The sequence below is a fragment of the Macaca nemestrina genome, chromosome 8 (assembly GCF_043159975.1).
Source record: "Macaca nemestrina isolate mMacNem1 chromosome 8, mMacNem.hap1, whole genome shotgun sequence".
Classification (NCBI taxonomy): Eukaryota; Metazoa; Chordata; class Mammalia; order Primates; family Cercopithecidae; genus Macaca; species Macaca nemestrina.
The window spans coordinates 115,333,579-115,353,357 of NC_092132.1; the positions used below are offsets into that span (position 1 = coordinate 115,333,579).

The 19,779-nt window shown below is 47.5% G+C and overlaps 1 protein-coding gene across 5 annotated transcripts in view; it reads right to left on the reverse strand.

Annotated features, from left to right (window-relative positions):
- LOC105476559 (pleckstrin homology domain containing A2) overlaps nt 1-19,779 on the reverse strand; it is an 89,310-nt gene that overhangs the window by 19,001 nt on the left and 50,530 nt on the right. For 3 of the 5 annotated variants that reach the window (XM_011732596.3, XM_011732594.3, XM_011732595.3), the window contains exons 3-9: nt 18,202-18,294; nt 11,584-11,632; nt 9,222-9,319; nt 4,092-4,232; nt 2,780-2,926; nt 2,376-2,444; nt 1,711-1,781 (exon numbers count right to left, since the gene is read on the reverse strand). In XM_011732596.3, the coding sequence (XP_011730898.1) occupies nt 1,711-1,781; nt 2,376-2,444; nt 2,780-2,926; nt 4,092-4,232; nt 9,222-9,319; nt 11,584-11,632; nt 18,202-18,294 (668 nt within the window). The remainder of the gene's footprint in view (nt 1-1,710; nt 1,782-2,375; nt 2,445-2,779; nt 2,927-4,091; nt 4,233-9,221; nt 9,320-11,583; nt 11,633-18,201; nt 18,295-19,779) is intronic. The other 2 variants (XM_011732597.2, XM_011732599.3) reach the window with 2 other exon arrangements.

Here is a 19,779-nt window from a genome sequence, read left to right on the forward strand (position 1 = left end):
TGTGTGTATTTTTTTTTTTTGAGATAGAGTTTCACTCTTGTTGCCCGGGCTGGAGTGCAATGGTACGATCTCGGCTCACTGCAACCTCTGCCTCTCAGGTTCAAGCGATTCTCCTGCCTCAGCTTCCCGAGTAGCCGGGATGACAGGCGTCCACCACCACAACTGGCTGGCTTTTTGTATTTTTAGTAGAGACGAGGTTTTGCTATGTTGGCCAGGCTTGTCTCGATCTCCTGGCCTCAGATGATCCACCCACCTGGGCCTCCCAAAGTGCTGGGATGGTGGCTGTGAGCCACAAGGCCTGGCCTAAAAAGATATATATATATATTTTTTAAAACAGCACCAGGCTACATGGAGCCTTTCAACTCAATTCAATTCACCTGGACAAATATTCATTAATTATCAAGATGTCCTAAACCCCTGGACTGGGTTCCAGGGAAGCCAAGCAGTTTTACAGGCATGGAAGCTGCGGAGCCCCAAGGACCTCCTTCCCTGCTAGTCCCTGACTGCTTTAACTCAGTTTAGTGTGACTCTGGCAGAGTCAGAGAATTAGGGAAAGTTCAAGGCACTTTTAGGATTTAACCCTAAGTTTCTTATGGTTCTCTAAGCTTCCCCCGTGTGCCCAGGTGGTCTCACATCTGCAAGGGCCCTCCACGGTCAGGTACAATCAAGGATCTCATCATGCCCAATCTTTCCTCTGCCTACTTCTGGAGCCATACTTCTGGAATTTCCATGTAGAGCTACTTTCCTGAATTATAAATAGTCACTGGGAACCTCCCCAGTCTTCTGTACTCTGCAACTGCCATTTGCAAGACTTAGGAGAATGCTTCTGTCTCTGCCTCCTTGGGTCACACGGCACGTTGTTTTCATGCAAGACTGTTTGTGCCTTCATGGCAGAAGAGTCGGCCTGCTGTGAACAGCTTTCCTGATGATATCTGAGGGTTCTGCTTGCACGAGCCGTGAGATGGAGGGACACAAACACCCAGTCTCTAAAGACTGCAGATTGGTGGCCAGAAAGAGGGTTTCTGGGTGCCCCAATACCCTTGGGGTCTCTAAAGATTAGTTCTATAGGCATCTGTATTTGGCGTTGGACCTGGGACATCCCTTGCCAAGTCCCAAACTCATCCTATGTAATGCGACACCTGGAAGGTAACTATTTCCTAGAGGATAGAGGAATCCCTTTAAAATACCTGTTCTTCTTTCCCAGTGGGAGTAACATAGAGATGCTATGAATCACCTGTGTTAATGGGACATCAGGGTCAAAAGGAGGAGAAAAAGCATAAGAAGGTCAGGGAAGAGGCACTGGTACAGTGATCTGACCAGAAGCACTGAGGTGAATGACCTAGAGGTCTGGTCTCTCCTCTTAGCCTGAGTTCCGCTAGGAATTGAGCACTTAATCCTAATACCTGAGAAGCTTTGGAGCCCCACTCTTTGTTTCTATATGCTTTCTTTTTGCCCGCCAGAAACTATTATATGGGCCTATCTGCTTAGGAGCCAGAGTAAGGTATAGGAAGAGGGCAAATGTGCCCAGGGCGGTCTTCTCCCCGTGTTAGCTTGGATGCAGTGAGTCAGTCACAAGGTGTTAAGTTAGGCTTCTCTGCCTGGCTCTTGGAAGCTCATGACTCTTGCATAGAGTCTCTGAAGGGTGGTAAAGGGAGATTTAAGAGGACAAATGGAGGTTTGGATCAGAAGAGAAAAAACAGACACAATTACCCAGACTTGACTAGACATTCATGGGTCTTGAGAACATCCTTAAGAAATATAGTGCGCAGTGGTTCTCGGTCCTGGTGGAAAGAACAGAAAGACAGGTAAGTGAGGCTGCCTGTGACATATCATGACCAAGACCAGCTGACAAATACCCCTTTCTCAGAGATGGCTGGCTAAAATCAGGTTGACAAATAACCCGGTCTCAAAATAATCAGCAAGAGAAAAAAAAATCTGGCTGGGCAGAGTGGCTGCTGCCTGTACTACCAGGACTTTGGAAGGCCAAGGCTGGAGGACGGATTGAGGCCAGGAGTTCAAGACCAGCCTGGGCAACATCGTGAAACCCTGTCTCTACAAAAAATCCACCACTGTGCTCCAGCCTGGGTGACAGGTGACAGGGAAAGACCATGTCGCCAAAAACAAGAAAAAAGACAAAACAAACCTAAGAAGATGCTGTGTAGCTGTGATTCTGACCACACAGCAACTCACTGCTGAGAGGACACTTTACTGTCACTGTAAAGATGTGTGCACAGAATGGATGGAGATAAGACAGAGGTGCCTTTGAAGTCTTTGTGTGCCCACATCTCCACTCATGCACACTCTCCTGTGGGTGTGCATCTGTGCACCTCTTAGTTTCCATGACCTCTCAGAAGGGCAGCAAAGCTACTACAAACCTGCTCACACTTGAAGTAGCAGATGGTAAAGTCATCAAGTGCAAAGAAGCGACGTTTCCAGCTCTTCCGCTGTAATAACAAAATAAAAGGCAGAACATTAGCAAGAGGTGCCCAGCATTGTGGAGGGTGTTCTCATGCTAAGCTCCCAGAGACCCAGCCCCCTAGAAATCCGGCCCCCACATTCAGCAGGGGAAAGGGCTTCTTCATATCAGGCTTGACACCTCTGACAGGCGGGAGCCAATGGTCAGACCCCAATGGTCAGCCAATGGTCAACCCTCAAAGGTGGAGGCTCCATGGAGGACTGAGGCACCTCCTGTCAATCTCCTCTCACCTCTGCTATGTCTACAGCTACTGGTTCTGAGGAGTCACCAGAACCCCAGTTTAGCCCCTATGCTGACACTCACCACATTCCCTTGCTTCACGCAGTAACCACTCTTAATGAGGGGAGGCCCGGTGGAAGCACGGCAGCCTGACGTGGGGATGTAACTCTGAGACCTTCGAAGGATGGCGTGGGACCCAGGCTCACTCCCTTCCTGCCCATCCCCACCGTTCTGCAAGGAAACAGTGTCAGGATCAGTGCCTCCCTGCCTCTAGGCAGCCATAGCCCCATCCACCTCCCCCTGCCTGAATCTCTGGCCTCTTTGCCCTAAGTCAAAGAAGAAATAAATGGCGGGCACAGTGGCTCACGCCTGTGATCCCAACACTTTGGGTGGCCAAGGCAGGAGGATCGCTTGAGCCCAGGAGTTCTAGACCAGCCTGGGCAACACGGTGAGACCCAGTCTCTGCAAAAAAATTAAAAACTGTTTTAAAATTTTTGTTTAATTTTCATTTTAAAATTTAAAAATTAAAAAAAAGAATTACCCAGGTGTGTAGTCCCAGCTACTCAGGAAGCAGAGATGGGGGGATGGCTTGAGCCCAGGAGTCTGATGCTACAGTGAGCCATGATTGCACCACTGCACTTCAGTCTGGGCAACAGAGTGAGACCCTGTCTAAAAAATTAAATAACAACATGGCAAAACCCCATCTCCACCAAAAAATAAAAAAACATTAGCCAGGCACGGGGGCTCATGCCTGTAGCCCCAGATGAGGCGGCAGGATCACTTGAGCCTGGGAAGGCTGAGGTAGGAGGATTGCATGAGCCTAGGAGGCGCAGGCTGCATTGAGTCGTGATTATGTGTATCTGCACTTCAGCCTGGGTGACAGAGTGACACCCCATCTCAGAAAAAAAAAAAAACTTACATAAATATAAATAATTAAAACAGGAAAATAAACCTTTCCTTTGCTCTGTCATGCACTTTACCGGGTACTTTCACAGAACCAGCATCAGGGAGGTTGGGCCGACCCAGGAGAAAGGGAAGGACAGAGAATGTGAACCAGGAGGGACACCGGGCTGGTTTCCAGCCTTGTTTGCCTTCCTCTATCCCATTTCCTACGGGTTTCACAAACCCTCATCTTCTGTGTCTCCTGTGTCCAGCAGAGAACTGCACAGGCCATTCGGCTTCAAGATGCAGTGGCCTTCACTTCTGCAATGCTGTCACTAACACCCATGAATGGGGCTGTAACATGCCCTGTACTTCCCTGATGGCTCCACTGGCACCAGCTCCCCTCCAACTCCCACCCTCCTTTTCCCCAGTACAGTGCTCCAAGCACATCACAGGCACACCATGGACACTTCTACACCCCCACTCCCCCCGCAGCCCCAGTCAGGCCCCTCACCTGGCTGATGGGTGTGTGGACCACCACCCCTCCGATGATCTCTGTCTTGTAGGCCACCTGTGGCTTCTTCTCCAGGGCTGGAGGAGCTGCTAAGCTCTTGAGAACTTCAGTGGTCATGGGTAGGCCCCCACCTTTGGGTACCTGGGGAGAGCGGCAGCAACAGTCAATGGGGAACAGAACGTTTAGGAAACATGGGGAGCCCAAAGCAGAATGGGGGTGCCGTGAGAAAAGCTAATGTGCCAAATTACAGTCAGACTTGCAGGTCCTCCCCAGGCCTTCCGCAGTCCAAATCTGAATATGAGCATCTCCGCCAGCAACGCCCTCCCCCAACACAGATACAAACTGACTCCAGGAATTTATTGAGCACCTACTTATAAGCCAGCCCTTCCCTGGCTAGAAACCAAAGATAAAGTGTCAGCAAAACACACGTGGGTCCCCACCCTCATGGCACTTACATGCTAGTAGGGGGAATGACAAAAAAAAATACATAAAACAGAGTAATTACAAGTGGTGGTGAGTGGCACAAAGAAGATCAAGGGAGCTGAGGCAGCGCACAGCAGGGGACCTGCTGGAAACGGAGTGGGCAGGGAGGTCTCCAGAGGAGGAGGCAGGGAGACACTCAAACGGCAACCTGGAGGGTGAACAGGAGCTGGGGGCCAGATCTGGGAACTCACACCTGTAATCCCAGCACTTTGGGAGGCCAAGGCAGGAGGGTCACTTGAGCCCAGGAGTTCAAGACCAGCCTGGGGAACATAGTGAGATCCTGTCTCTACTAAAAATGGAAAAAAAAAAAAAATAGCCAGGTGTGGTAGCACATAGCTGCTCAACAGGCCAAGGTAGGAGAATCTCTTGAGCCCAGGAGTTGGAGGCTGAAGTGAGCTATAATCACACTACTGTACTCCAGGCTGGGTAAGAGAGACCCTGTCTCGAAAAAAATAAAAAATAATAAACTAAGAAAAGGAATCAGGAACATGAAGCTGGGAGAAGTCATTCTGGGCAGACGGAACAGGTAAAAGTGCATGCCTTTGTAGAGACAGAACAAGGGGTCCATGAAGTCTGGAGCCAGAAGGCTTGTGGTATAACCCTTCATCTCTCACAAACCACCTGAGCGACCTTTGGCAACCATCAGACCTCTCTAGGCCTAAACCGTCTCATGTATAAAATGAAAAGAGGAATAATATTTATCATAACCATTGTTGTGGTTATCAAATGATAGAATATATTAAATGCTTTAGAAACACAACTAAGAGGAAAACATATTACAAAATATTTTAATTAAGGCTTCCAGGTGGTACTAATAATTATGCACAGAGCCCTTTTGGAAGAATGAGTTATCTTTGTTCTTCCTTGACAGAGATATGGTACCACAGCTGATCAAATCATCATACAATTTTGTTGTTGTTGTTGTTGTCGTTGAGACAGAGTCCCGCTGTGTCGCCCAGGCTGGAGTGCAGTGGCACGATCTCGGCTCACTGCAAGCTCCGCTGCCCGAGTTCACACCATTCTCCTGCCTCAGCCTCCCAAGTAGCTGGGACTACAGGCGCCTGCCACCACGCCCGGCGAATTTTTTCTATTTTTTAGTAGAGACGGGGTTTCACCGTATTAGCTAGGATGGTCTCCAGGATCTCCTGACCTCGTGATCCGCCGGCCTCGGCCTCCCAAAGTGCTGGGATTACAGGTGTGAGCCACCGCGTCCGGCCCATCATAGAATTTTTATGGTTAGCTGGAAATCACAGGCCAGAGGTTGCAAACTGGTGGCCCACCCACCAACTTTGCCCAAATAATGTTTTGTTAGTCACATGCAGTGTTTTTTTAAAATCTGCATCTAAGTTTTGGGATATTTCACAGACAAATCCAGATTTTCAGCTCTGCAGCAGTTCCCTTTTAGATAGAAAATGCATTCTGTGTTTGCACAGTCTCTACCATTCTCCCCAGCAGAATGGGAGAGGCCAGGGGTCAGATGTCACTTATCCTCATTCTTGTTCTCATGTTTCTTCCTCCTTGCCTACTTCACTCATTTACACTAGAGTCTGCAAATGCTGAGGAAATCTTTCATTTTGTTAGAAAGAAAGAAAAAAAAGAGGCCCAGAACAGTTGAGTCATTTACCTAAAGCCAGGATTAACAGCTGAATGTTGGCCAGGCACGGTGGCTCATGCCTATAATCCCAGCACTTTGGGAGGCCGAGGGGGGTGGATCACCTGAGGTGCGGAGTTCAAGACTAGCCTGACCAACATGGTGAAACTGTCTCTACTAAAAATACAAAAATGAGCTGGGCATAGTGGCGGGCGCCTGTAACCCCAGCTACTCAGGAGGCTGAGGCAGGAGAATTGATTGAACCCAGAAGGCAGAGGTTGCAGTGAGCTGAGATCACACCATTGCACTCCAGACTGGGCTACAGAGCAAGATTCTGTTTCAAAACAAAAACAAAAATACGGCTGAATGTCTACTAAATCCTGACTTCCCACCAGTGCCCCAGCATCACAATGCCCCACCTTTAGGAGAATGCAACACCCTACATCTATCTGCCGGGACGTCACCAGGACTTTGAGAGAAAAGCTAAGGTTCTCTCCCACTTCTACAGCTTTCAGAGTCAGAAAGACCTAAGGATCCAGACCCTTTCAAGAGCTCAGAGTTATATGAGAGCCCTGTCATTTAGTGTCTGTTCAAAACAATAAGAGCACCCTGATTATGCTGGGCCCCCACAAAGATGACGAGACCTTCTCTTCCTGGACTGCCCACTCAGTTTACATAGACAAGGGTGTCCTCTGCCCCCTCCCTACCTCTCCAAATCAGGCCAGAAATTCCGCCTTCTATTTTCCTTCTGGCTGAGAGATACCAACAGTTACAGTTTTTTTGGGCCTCCATTCAGTGCCAGGCAATGCACTGATAAGCTCTTTGCTGCACTATCACTAATCTTATCAAGCAGGCATGATTTTCTCTTTATAGATGAGGTCAACTCAAGCTCATTAAAATCAAGTGATTTGGCTCTAGGACTGCCTGACTCCTTGTTGCTACATGTCACGACCTACCTAAGCTACTCTTTCTCATTTTCTGTGAGTTCTGTTATTATGTAACCACATTTTTAGGGATGTTGATTTTTAGTTGATATTTAGTGATTAAAATCACCATGGAATAGGCAGAAATTTCCCCTAAATGACCCAGATGAATTCCTGAAACCCAGCAAAGAAGGAGGGAATTAACTTTTTTTTTTTTTTTTTTGAGACAGAGTCTCACTCTGTCGCCCAGGCTGGAGTACAATGGCGCGATCTCAGCTCACTACAACCTCCACTTCCTGGGTTCAAGTGATTCTCCTACCTCAGCCTCCCAAATAGCTGGGATTACAGGTCCCCGCCACCATGCCCGGCTAATTTTTATATTTTTAGTAGAGATGGGGCTTCACCATGTTAGCCAGGCTGGTCATGAACTCCTGACCTCATGATCTGCCCACTCTGGCCTCCCAAAGTGCTGGGATTACAAGCATGAGCCACCGCGCCCAGCCGGAAAGTAACTTTTTAAGAGTTCCCAGTGGCCAGAAAAGGAAGAACAGAAGCTTGGCTGCTGTGTTTCCTCTCAAAATCCCAAAGAACACTGTTTGTCACCGCTTATGCTCCGGTGTCATGCACTGCTTCAGATCAACATGCAGAGCCTTTCCAAAGCTGCTTACACTACCTGAGACTTCTTTAAGAGATGGGGTTTCACTCTGTTGCCTAGGCCAAAGTACAGTGGTAAAATCATAAGTCCCTGCAGCCTCAAACTTCTGGGCTCAAGTGATCCTCCTGCCTCAGCCTCCTGAGTAGCTGGGAATACAGGTGTCAGCCACCAGGCCTCACTAATTTGTTATTATTTTATTTATTTATTTATTTATTTATTTATTTTTGAGGTAGAGTTTCACTCTTGTTGCCAAGGTTGGAATGCAATGGCACGATCTCGGCTCATTGCAACCTCCGCCTCCCAGGTTCAAGAGATTCTCCTGCCTCAGCCTCCCGAGTAGCTGGGGCTACAGGCATGTGCCACCATGCCTGGCTAATTTTGTATTTTTAGTAGAGATGGGGTTTCACCATGTTGGCCAGGCTGGTCTCAAACTCCTGGCCTCAGGTGATCCACCCACCTCAGCCTCCCAAAGTGCTGGGATTACAAGGCTGAGCCACTGCACCCAGCCATTCATCCTCTCTCTTTTCATCACTCTCTCTTTTCACGGGTTTACCAAGGTTGATCAGAATAAGAAGCTAATCAGCAAAACTGCTTATAGGACTCAATTATACTCAGGTTAGGTCTAGCAACACGAATACTAGATATGTGTACACATTTCTTCTATACAGTTGTTCACAGGAACCCTGAGAAATCTGGGAGGATAATTTGCTGCAGCACGTAATAGTCACTATTGGAAGCCCCTCAAACATAAGCATTTCTGACTGTATGATACAGAAACAAACTTTTCAGCATACAAGCCATGATCTATATAAGCCAGGAGTCTGCCTGTCTTATTGATTAAAAGTCTAGTTTTTTCCAAAACATATAGTTTTCCCTCTCCATCCTTCCTACCCTCTTCCTTTCTTTTTCTGTATTTCCAAGGAAAAGGAAAGGAATTCTTCATGAGCCAACTCAAGGAAAAAGAGCACACTTGTAGGACAGTCCATGAACTAGCTCTGTGATGCTTTTGAACAGAAGGCTTTTCCAGGACAGGGAGGTGGATGGCTTGGACTAACCCTGCAGGCAGCCTCTGAAAGTAAGAAGGGTATCCCCCCAAGCTGGGAAAAAGTTCTGCCTTCTCTCCCCATATGCTTTTCCCGTTACTTGACTTTTCACAGTCAGCAATCCATTTTCCAATCCTACCACATTCTGAATCAGCATCCCAGAATCACCCAAAACATGACTGACCGGGAGCCCTCCCAGGAAGCCCAAAGGAGATGCTCCATGAACTTCCCCTTGAACTTGATTCAAACTCAAACTCTTAGTTCAACTTGTGCTTGGTAAGCCAAGGAACGAGAAGAGGTGGGAGAGAACTGGGTACAGACCAGGCTCCTGGGAAAGTCCCCACTGCCATCTCGGTTTTCCCCAACCCCAACAAGGCCACAGCCTGGGAAGAGGCACTTTTACTACCCCCAGAAAACAGAAGAAACCAAACTTACGGTGATCTTGCTAGCTTGGTTCAGGGCTTCAACCCAGTCCTTCATATCTTTCTGGTCATTGGCTTGAAGGAAATATCTCTGAGACAGGGCATTGATAACTACAAAAGCCACAGAAAAGAAGGGAAGATGTTCCCGGGTCAGAATACAAGCAACACAACAAGTCTCCACAAAGCTAAGGTGTTTGAGGGAGAAAGATGAGTGAACTCCACAAAGCAGAACAAGAAATCTCCCATGATGCTAAGTCATTTCCTTGGGAATTTAGGAAGCCCCAGGCCACACCTGCTCACTCTCTTTCTCACCTTTAAAAACATCCCATTGGCCACAGGAACAACACCTGACCATGTTAACAGCAGCCTCAGTGCGCTGTTCTGCAGTGATGAGGCTGCTGGTCTGCCGTCAACAAGACACAACTGTGAACCGCATTCTGGCGGTGCTAATACGTTTACTGTCATCATGGTATATACAGAATTTTGGACCCATGCTTGGTCTCCACTGGCACAACTGGTCTGGACTGGGAGTCTTGTCTGTGGTTGGGAAATAGAACAAAGCTTTCCTGAGATCAAATCTGTGACCTTGGCCTCACTCTCAACCTGTTCTTTCCTCTGAGCATTCCATTAGGTCAACAATTTACTTCCAGGTTCATTATTATTACATATATATTTTTTTAGATCTGATAACCACAAAACGTGACAGTCATTTCTGAGCTTAGCTATAAAATTTGCAAGAAATAGAAGAATGAGTGTACCAAAGAAGTTTTAACTAATCTGAAGTGGGGAGAGAGAATAGCTCAAGGGAATATTTTATTCTCTTAGCATAAGCTTGAACTGTAGGAGGTGAGTCTCATGGGGTAGATGCAGAATTCATCCCTTCATTCATTCATTTGACAAATATTTACTGAGCATCTACTATGCGCTAGGAACCATCTTTAAGTGTTGAGGATACCACAGTGACAAGGCAGAGGAATATCCCTGCCTTTGTAAAACTTACATTCAGGACCACCCAAGATAGGCAATAGAAACTATTTGTTAGCATTTGCTCATAGCACTTAGCACAGTTCTGAGAACATAGTAGGAGCCAAGTAACTATCTGATGATGGATTCATTGAATTCACTGACTGCTTCCTGACTTGAGGCACCCGTGCACGGTGACTCTGCTTCCTACACCATCCCCCAACATGTCACTCTTTGGGTAACTGAGACCCTCAACAGAATTCTCCTTCCTTTATCTTATCCCCTTCCTGGCACTGCCATCTGCCTCACCTCTGAGTCCTCCATATTTTCTGAGCACACCATTTCTCAGCTCTAAAATAAGGGTTTGCAGAAACTTCTAGTGGACATTTTGCACCTGCCTTGTGGCATCAAGAAAACTGAAATGCATATGGACAATTATTAAAAGAAATGATGATGGACATTGATACGGTTTGGATCTCTGTCCCCACCCAAATCTGTGTCCCCACCCAAATCTCATGTTCCATAAATCCTCAGTGTTGGAGTTGGGGCCAGGTGGGAGATGATTGGATCATGATGGGTCATGGGGACGGTTTCTCACGGTTTAACACCATGCCCTGTGCTGTCGTGTCATAATAGTGAGTTCTTGTGAAATTTGGTTATTTAAATGTGCATAGCACCTCCCCACTCTCTTTCTTGCTTCTCCTCTAGCCCTATAGAGCCTGCAGAACAATGAGCCAATTAAACTTCTTTTGTTTTTTTTTGAGGTGGACTAGAGTGCAATGGTGCAAAATTAGCTCACTGCAACCTCCACCTCCCAGGTTCAACAGATTCTCCTGCCTTAGTCTCCCGAGTAGCTGGAATTACAGGCACCCGTCACCATGCCCAGCTAATTTTTTTGTATTTTTAGTAGAGATGGGGTTTCACCATGTTGGCCAGGCTGGTCTCACTCCTGATCTCAGGTGATCTGCCCGCCTCGGCCTCCCAACATACTGGGATAATAGGTGTGAGCCACCAGGCCTGGCCAAACCTCTTCTCTTTTTAAATTACCCAGTCTCAGGTATTTCTTTATAGCAGTTCCAGAACAGACTAATACAAATATGCTAATTATACATTATGTACCCCATGAATACGTACAATTATTGTCAATTTAAAAAAAAAAAAAACTAAAACCAAAAAAAAAAAAAAGAAAACAGAAATGTTATTAGTCCCTGGACTTCTGTCCTTATGTTATTAGCAACCTTTGCAGCAAGACCAGGGAAAACAATATCACTTGACACCCAGGACCGTCACTGTGATTTAAGTCACTCATACGCACAGGGTATAGTCACATGTGATCACAGGACTGTCTCCAAGCAAAAGAGGAAGTTGCCATATCAATATTAAACGAGTCCCTCCCCTGGCTCAGTACTTACCAAAGCAAAATGGAGTTTTTGGTTTCTGCTTTGGGGTAGCTATGCTCACCTAAATGAAATAAGAAATAAACGAAACATGAATACGTTTCTTACAATGTTGAAACTTTCTTATTGTGAAATTTCTCATACATGTAGAGTACATTAAACATGTCTACATTTTTTAAAAATCATAATTAAATGAAAACCCTGTACTCATCACCCAGATTAAGAAACAGGCATTATCAGTCCTATTTCTTAGAAGCCCTGTGTGCCCCTCCCTGATAGAATCCCCAGGCATCAGAGATAACCATTATCTTGAGGTCTGTTCATCTTTACAAACAGACTTTTGTTTATTATTTATTTCTTTCTTTCTTTAGAGATAGGCTCTCACTCTGTCACCCAGGCTGGAGTGCAGTGGCACAATCACAGCTCACTGCAGCCTCGACTGCTCAGGCTCAAGTGATCCTTCCACCTCACCCTCCTGAGAAGCTAGACTACAGGTGTGTGCTACCACACCCAGCTAATTTTTCTATTTTTTTTAGAGATGGGGTCTCGCTATGTTGTCAAGGCTGGTCTCAACCTCCTGGCCTCAAGTGATCCTCCTGCCTCAGCCTCACAAAGTTCTGGGATTATAGGCATGAACCACCACAACCAGCTGGCTCCCACTGTAATGGGCAGCGTCATCAGAAGCCAGGTGCTAAAGAAAAAGTCCTGAATTGAAATGAAAGTCTCTTCCTGGCTGACAGCAGTTAGGGTCTAACAATGACTGACTCACCAGTCTGTCTAGGTTCTTACTCTTGGCTCTATGTTCTTGCTATACACCTGCCCAGATTCCTTAACCAAAATTAATATTGCCCCAAATAAATGGGAACTGAGGTAGCATTTTATAAAAGATCAAAAGAAGGTCAGGCAGTGAGAGACAGAGAGTCTCAAATGACAGGTGTTGAAGCTGAATGACCTCCACTTCCTGTTCTATCAAATAAAGGATCATAATGCCATGTTTTCATAGGGTTAACATAAGGGTTAAATATGATAGTGCAGGTAAGACAGCTATTCCTCCACAAAGAATCTGCTCAACTCAGGAGGGATTATTTATAGCTTTTGATACCTCATTTCCTTTAAAGCCTCACTCCACACATCAACACAGGCGGTGTCCCGCCTGGAACTACGGGCAAAACGCTGAGGGCCCATGAGTTTCTCTGGGCTTGCAAAACTGTATGAAACCTGAAAACCTGGCCTCCTACACACAAAGTGAAGATGCTATATCTGGTGTTAATTAATGCCTACATAACATTATATCAACCTCCCTGACAATTATTTAAATGCATACAAGATATTACACAAGTAAACGTCATTAATTTTTCAATGAAACATTAAAAAATTTTTCATTTGAAAATAATTGGTACTGGGCCGGGCACAGTGGCTCACACCTTTAATCCCAGTACTTTGGGAGGTCACAGTGGGTGGATCACTTGAGGTAAGGAGTTCGAGACCAGCCTGATCAACATGGTGAAACCCTGTCTCTACTAAAAATACAAAATTAGCTGGGTGTGGTGGCACATGCCTGTAATATCCCAGCTACTTGGGAGGCTGAGGCAGGAGAATCACTTGAACCTGGGAGGCGGAGGTTGCAGTGAGCCGAGATCCCACCACTGCACTCCAGCCTGGATGACAGAGTGAGACTCTATCTGAAAAAAAAAAAAAAAAAAAAAAAAAAAAGGATACTTTAGATTTTCTTAGCTCACAAGAATCCTTTTGTGTGTGTGCAAGATGACTGCCCAGAAATTAGAGCCGGTTACAAACTGGATGAGCAACTCAGAGCCAAATCATTCCAAAAGTAAAATGATTAAAATCCTTTCAAATATTTTATATACATACTATGGCCAATTATATTTAATAAGGGATGTGCATTTCAAGATGTGAGGTGGAAGCCATAGAGCCTAAGAAAGACCTAAAAAAATGAAAATTTGAGCAAAGGTAAACCCACTTATCCCAAGTTCGGACACAGAGGATCCAAACTCCTCTGTGTGTCAACTCAAGGGTAAGAGGACGCTGGTGGCTCCTTAACACAATAGCCCAGGATCCTAGGCATCTTGCTTCCTGGATTTCTGACCCCCAGCCCCCCATTCAATCTGGACCATGGCGTAGGCTTCTGTCTCGCTTACACCTGAGTATTGATCTGTCAGTAATTCATTTTCTTGCTTTGGCCCTCGGCATCCATATTCCCGCAGTCCTCTGGTCTGTAACTCCTAGTTGTTCTGCCCCTGATCTCAGAATAATCCTGACCACAGCAGAACTGTGTTTGGCCATCCCAGCCCTCAGAACCCACCTATCTCATGTCTCCCCTTCTACTTCCAGCTTTATTTATTTATTTATTTATTTATTTATTTATTTGAGAGAGAGTCTTGCTCTGTCGCCCAGGCACTGGAGTGCAGTGGTGCAATCTCGGCTCACTACAATCTCTGCCCCTCCAGCTTCAAGCGATGCCTCAGCCTCCCAAGTAGCTGGGACTACAGGCACCCACTGCCATACCGGGCTAATTATTTGTATTTTTAGTAGAGATGGGGTTTCGCCATGTTGGCCAGGCTAGTCTGGAACTCCTGACCTTAGATGATCCACCCACCTCGGTCTCCCAAAGTGCTGGGATTATAGGCATGAGCCACCACGCCTGGCTTTTTTTTTTTTTTTTTTAAAGAGATGGGGTCTCACTCTGTCTCCAGGCTGGAGTGCAGAGGTACAATCATGGCTTATTCAGCCTCAAACTCCTGGGCTCCAGCGATCCTCCCAACTCAGCCTCCCAAGTAGCTGGGACTATAGGCACTCGCCACCATGCTCAGCTAATTTTTATTTTTTAATTTTTGTTTTGTAGAGACTGGGTCTCGCTATGTTGCTGAAACTGGTCTTGAACTCCTGGCCTCCCAGAGTGCTGGGATTACAGGCATGAGCCACTGTGCCCAGTCTACTTCCAGCTTTAGAAGGACGTTGAAAAGCTGGGTACTCCAAGACCCTTTCTGGCTTATTAGGAGAATTGCCTTTTCTCTGAAAAACTCCTATTTGTCACTGACTAGAGAGAGCACCACAGGCGGACAGTTTTCACTGCTTGGATAACAAATGCTCATTTTGACTACAACTGATTCGCCAGCCTGTGCTGTGAGAATGCTACCCATGGGTTTATTATGGGAACTGGAGCCTTCAAAGAGACAGTCTGGCTTCGTGTTTGTTTGTTTTCCTCTGTTTATCCAGTTTTGGTTAGGAAGCATGTGAGAGTGCACGCGTGAGTGCATGCGTGTACAACCATCACTGGCCTCATGTCTAATGGCTTACCAACACATTGCTGAACTAACAGCATCAGTTCTAGTTCTGCCCTGATTGGCTCATTGCAAGGGTAAGACCCTCAATGTCTCTGATCAGCTTCACAATAGGTGAAGCCAGAGTAAAAACACTATTCCCCTTTGCCACAGAGTGGCAAAAGAGGACAATGAAATGATTTCTACCTGTTGTTGAGTCCCACGGAAAGAAAGGTCAAGGTGGGGCCGGGCACAGTGGCTCCCACCTATAATCCCAGCACTTTGGGAGGCCGAGGCAGGCAGATCACCTGAGGTCAGGAGTTTAAGACCAGCCTGGTCAACATGGTGAAACCCCATCTCTACTAAAAATACAAAAATTAGCCAGGCATGGTGGCACAAACCTGTAATCCCAGCTACTCGGGAAGCTGAGGCAGGACAATCGCTTGAACCCAGGAGGCAGAGGTTGCAGTGAGGCAAGACTGCACCATTGCACTCCAGCCTGGGCGAGAGAGTGAGACTTTGTCTCAAATTAAAAAAAAAAAAAAAAAGGCAAGGAGGAAATCTAACTTATCATGGAGACGTGGTGGCTTCGCCTCCTTTCATGAAGAGGTGTGGCTGCAGGCGGGTGAGGTCACCCGACCATCTGACTCCAGTGAGGCCACCAAGGTGCAGCCATCCACACAGTCAAGGTGGCCACAGCAGAGGCTCTGCACAACAGTGGTTGCCTGGTGGGTCCTGTGAACACCCCAGCAGCGAGCAGAGGTCAGGGATGTGAGCAGGGAGTGGGCACAGGTCCCCCATAGAGTGACGCAGACAGGGCTGCTCCACAGCTCAACAGACTCTCAGGAACTTGTGCTTATCAGATCAAACACAGACCACAGGAGCTGCAAGCTCGTCAGCGGCCAGGCACGGCTAGGGCCAGCCCCACCCTGTCTGCCCATGGCCGGAAGAGGAGCTGGGGCCCCTCTGGCAGAAGCAGTGGCAGCAAAACAAGGTCTCCTACTCTGCTGCAGCCTCTGCCCTGGTATCTGGGGATGGCCTTGCCCCACGAGGTGGCATCAGGAGCAGGGGAGTAGCAGCCACCTACATGGGATAGGGGTCTCTGGACCAGCTTCAGGAGGTCAATGGGCTCCCTGAAATTATAGGCAAAAGCAGGGTGTGTCTGTACACTTATGCATTTACCTGGAGAAGGCATCCATGAATTTCATCAGCCTTGAAAAAGGATCCATGATCCCCCACAAGTTCTTTCTGAGAGGTGGCTGAAAGCAAGGCCCTGACAACCGGGACACAGCTGGGGGTGGGACAGTGGGGTTGGCTGTGCAGCTGGTGAGGTAGAGGCAGGGGTCAAAGGGCAGCTTTAATTATTTTCTAGTTTGTTAAGAACTGTTTCTGTTGCCATCGATGCTCTGGATGACATCTAATCATCACTTTCATCTCTGTCTCTCCAAAGGACCAGGGCCAGATGCCCTTCCTCATCTTCCCAACACCAGCCCTCAGCAGACAGCAGAGAAGCACACACCCTGAACAGACAGCCCACACGCTGCCCTCTGGCCAGACCACCTGACACGGTGGCAAGTGCTTTCCTCCAGGATGGAATACCTAAGGGTTAACAAGTAATGACTGGAATGCAGAGCTGGAGAGGCCAGCGCCTCCATGGCTAAATGTCACCCTGGGAAAACCCCCTGCTTTCTGGCAGGGAGTCAGGCAGGAGTTAAAGGCTCTGGGCTCTGTGTAACCCGACCCAGTGGCAGCTGTGGGTTTTGCAAAATGCCCATCCAGCCCTGCCTTTCTCGGGAAGGGACTAAACAGCAGGTCACCCTTTCTAAATGAGGCAGCCTCCAAGGCTGAGAACTCTAAAACCCTCATCTGAGCTGCATTTATAAATCATGATTCAGCAGGAGACTGAATTCATTCTTCCTCAACCAAAAAAAAAAAAAAAAGTCTTCCCAAACCCTCTCACACAGGAGAGGGTTTCCGTTTTCCTTTATTACTGCGAGGTTCTCTGCTCCTCTGCTCTCAATTCTCCATCTTTGACCCTCCTGGAGAAATGACCTCAGGAGCTCTCAGCAAGATAAGGACAAGCCAGGGAGGGCGGGCAGGCCTGGGCCTCTGGCTGCTCTGGCCTGGGGAGACAGCCACATTTCTCACCACAAGGCATGCACAAATTGCGGGCAGCTGTGCTAGCAAGGCTGGACTTGAAAAGGCTCTTCCCCCTTCCCTGAGGTCATTCTCTCCCTCTTTAATCCGCCCTGATGCTGCCCTGCATCTTGTGCCTTTGTACCGAGCTGTGTCTGCCTGACTCTGCCTGCACACCACAGGCGCAGGGGCTGGCTGCCCCTCCAGCCAAGGGTGTCCTCTCCTCCAGAGTCCCCCAGTCCCCTTCAGGTTCATCTCCTGACCCGCCAGGGTGCAAGGCTCCCAAAGCTTGTTACAAGATGGAGCTAGTAGACCCTTGGCTCAGGGGCCCCCGGGCCCCAAGCCCCTGAGGATGAAAGGGGATGCGCAGGGCAGAAAAGGCTCCCAAGAGGCCTGCAGTGAGGGTGTGTGGGGAGCACAGGACTTCCGAAACCTCAGTGCTGGCGGGGTGCCACCTGGCTCTCCTCACTGTACAAAGAGTTCCTCTTTCTGGGGAGGCTCTAAATCTCCCGGCCTTTTTATCACCGCTGCATCACAGGTCAGCAGTGGTGCCTGCTCCGGGGAGGGGCCACTAATAGAAGCTGAATTCAACAGTTACATGTGGGCACCGTTAACCAGTCCCCACCCCAGCTCTCAGCACAAGAGACAGCCTGCTCCAGCTCCTTCTGTACAAACTGGACTGGGGGTGGCCTGGCAGCCACCTGCCCCAACCCCCAGCAGTTATCTGGCTGCTGAATGTCTTCCTGGCAATCTGAGTAGCTTCTCAGGGCCTTCTTAGCCTTCCCTCCACCGTAATCCTGTCCAGGTGAATAGTAAAATTCCAGTGAAGCCCCAACACTTTCTGTTTGACTGTACTCTTTGAGAGAATCCTTCACAGTTGCTGGATTTTTGGTGATTGTTTTCGTGTTCTCTTTCGTCCCAATTACAAAAAAGGTCATGGGTCATGTCCCACCCCTACCCCAGCTCCTCCACCACATAACACCTCCTGTGCAGGAGCTGGGAGCATTATGGATTGATGTGTTCAAGGAGTAAGAGGCTGTAGGTCCACCCTCCAACAACTTGCTAACTACATACCTCTACAGCCACCCATCAGCAGCTAAGCTTCCACAGGCAGTGTGTGGGGTCAGAGGAGCATTTCAACACCATGCAACGTCCCAAAATACTAATGCCCAAAGGACTGGACACTTCCCCTTGCTTAGAAACCAGATCCACTTACAGAGTATGAATTCCCAGAGTTCCAGGTCAACATTACCTTCGAGATGTAGGTCAGCTGCAAAGCTCCAACAGCTCCTGCCCCCATTGCCAGATTCTGAAAGACACGTAATTTTCATTTTAAGTAAGGCTGTGGAAACAGCACCAACAGACAGAAGACCAAGATTCTAGCTCTGTTTATGCCACTTCCCTGGCAACACTGAGCAAGGTACTCAACCATTCTTTAACTTGCATTCCTCACCTGTGAAACAGTGATGATAATTCCTGGATAATGATTCAGGATTCCTGATGGAAACCTGTGACATTAACATTACCCTCAAGCCTTATCTATTATAAAGAAATACTCTAGTACAGTGGTCAAAGTATGTGCTTAGGTTGGGCACAGTGGTTCATGCCTATAATCCCAGCACTTTGGAAGGCCAAGGTGGGAAGATCACTTGAGGCCAGGAGTTTGAGACCAGCCTGGATAACATATCAAGACCGATCTCTACAAAAATTTTCAAAATTAGCTGGGTGTGGTGGCTCACACTTGTAGTCCCAGCTCCATGGAAGGCTGAGTTGGGAGGACTGCTGGAGCCCAGAAGATGGAGGCTGCAGTAAGCCATGTTCATGCCACTGCATAACACAGCAAGACCCTATGTCTAAAAAAAAAGAAAAAAGAAAAAAAAAGCATAAGCTCCACTGTGAACAAGTTCCTTAACCACCAAGCCTCAGCTTTTCCTTCTGTGAAACAGGGATAATAGCACCTACCTCATAAGAAAGCTGTAAAAATGAGTTAATACATTTAAGAAGGCCAGGCACAGTGGCTCACGTCTGTAATCCCAGCACTTTGGGAGGCTGAGGTGGGAGTATCACCTCAAGTCAGGAGTTTGAGAGCAGCCTGGACAGCACGGCAAAACCCCATTTCTGCTAAACATATAAAGTTGGGCTTGGTGGCTCGCACTTGTAGTCCCACCTACTGGGGAAGCTGAGGCAGAAGAATTGCTTGAACCTAGGAGGTGGAGGTTGCAGTGAGCCAAGATCTCACCACTGCACTCCAGCCTGGATGAAAGAGTGAGACTCCATCCCCCCAAAATAAAAAAATAAATAAATACATTTAAGAGCACTTGGAATTGTCCCTGTATGTAGAAGGCTCTCAGCAAGTGTGAGCTGTTATAGTTTTTGCGTGTGCCCTGAGATCTCACTGACTCTGTCCTGTTTTATGCCAGTTCAACTTTTTTTATAATACATAGGATACAAACTCACACAATATAGAAATAAAAAATACATATATCTGTTCAGCCCACCTGATAGGGCTGTTATGAGTAGCAAAAGAAAGGTGTCTGTACAGTATAAAACATGAAGTGAATGCACTATTACGGCAGCAGGAGACTCACGGGCACCAGGTCTGACAATGTGCTCTACCCTGGCACACCATCTTTGACTTTCTATCGTCCCCATTGGCAGGGATGAAGTAGCGAAAACCCAGGGCAGTCCCATGCCAGAGTCACGGTCAAGGTCAGAAATCACAGCTGTGGGGCTTCGAATGCAGACCATTCCCCTATCAATCTGAGACTCCGTGCATAGCTCCTGCTGACCTCTT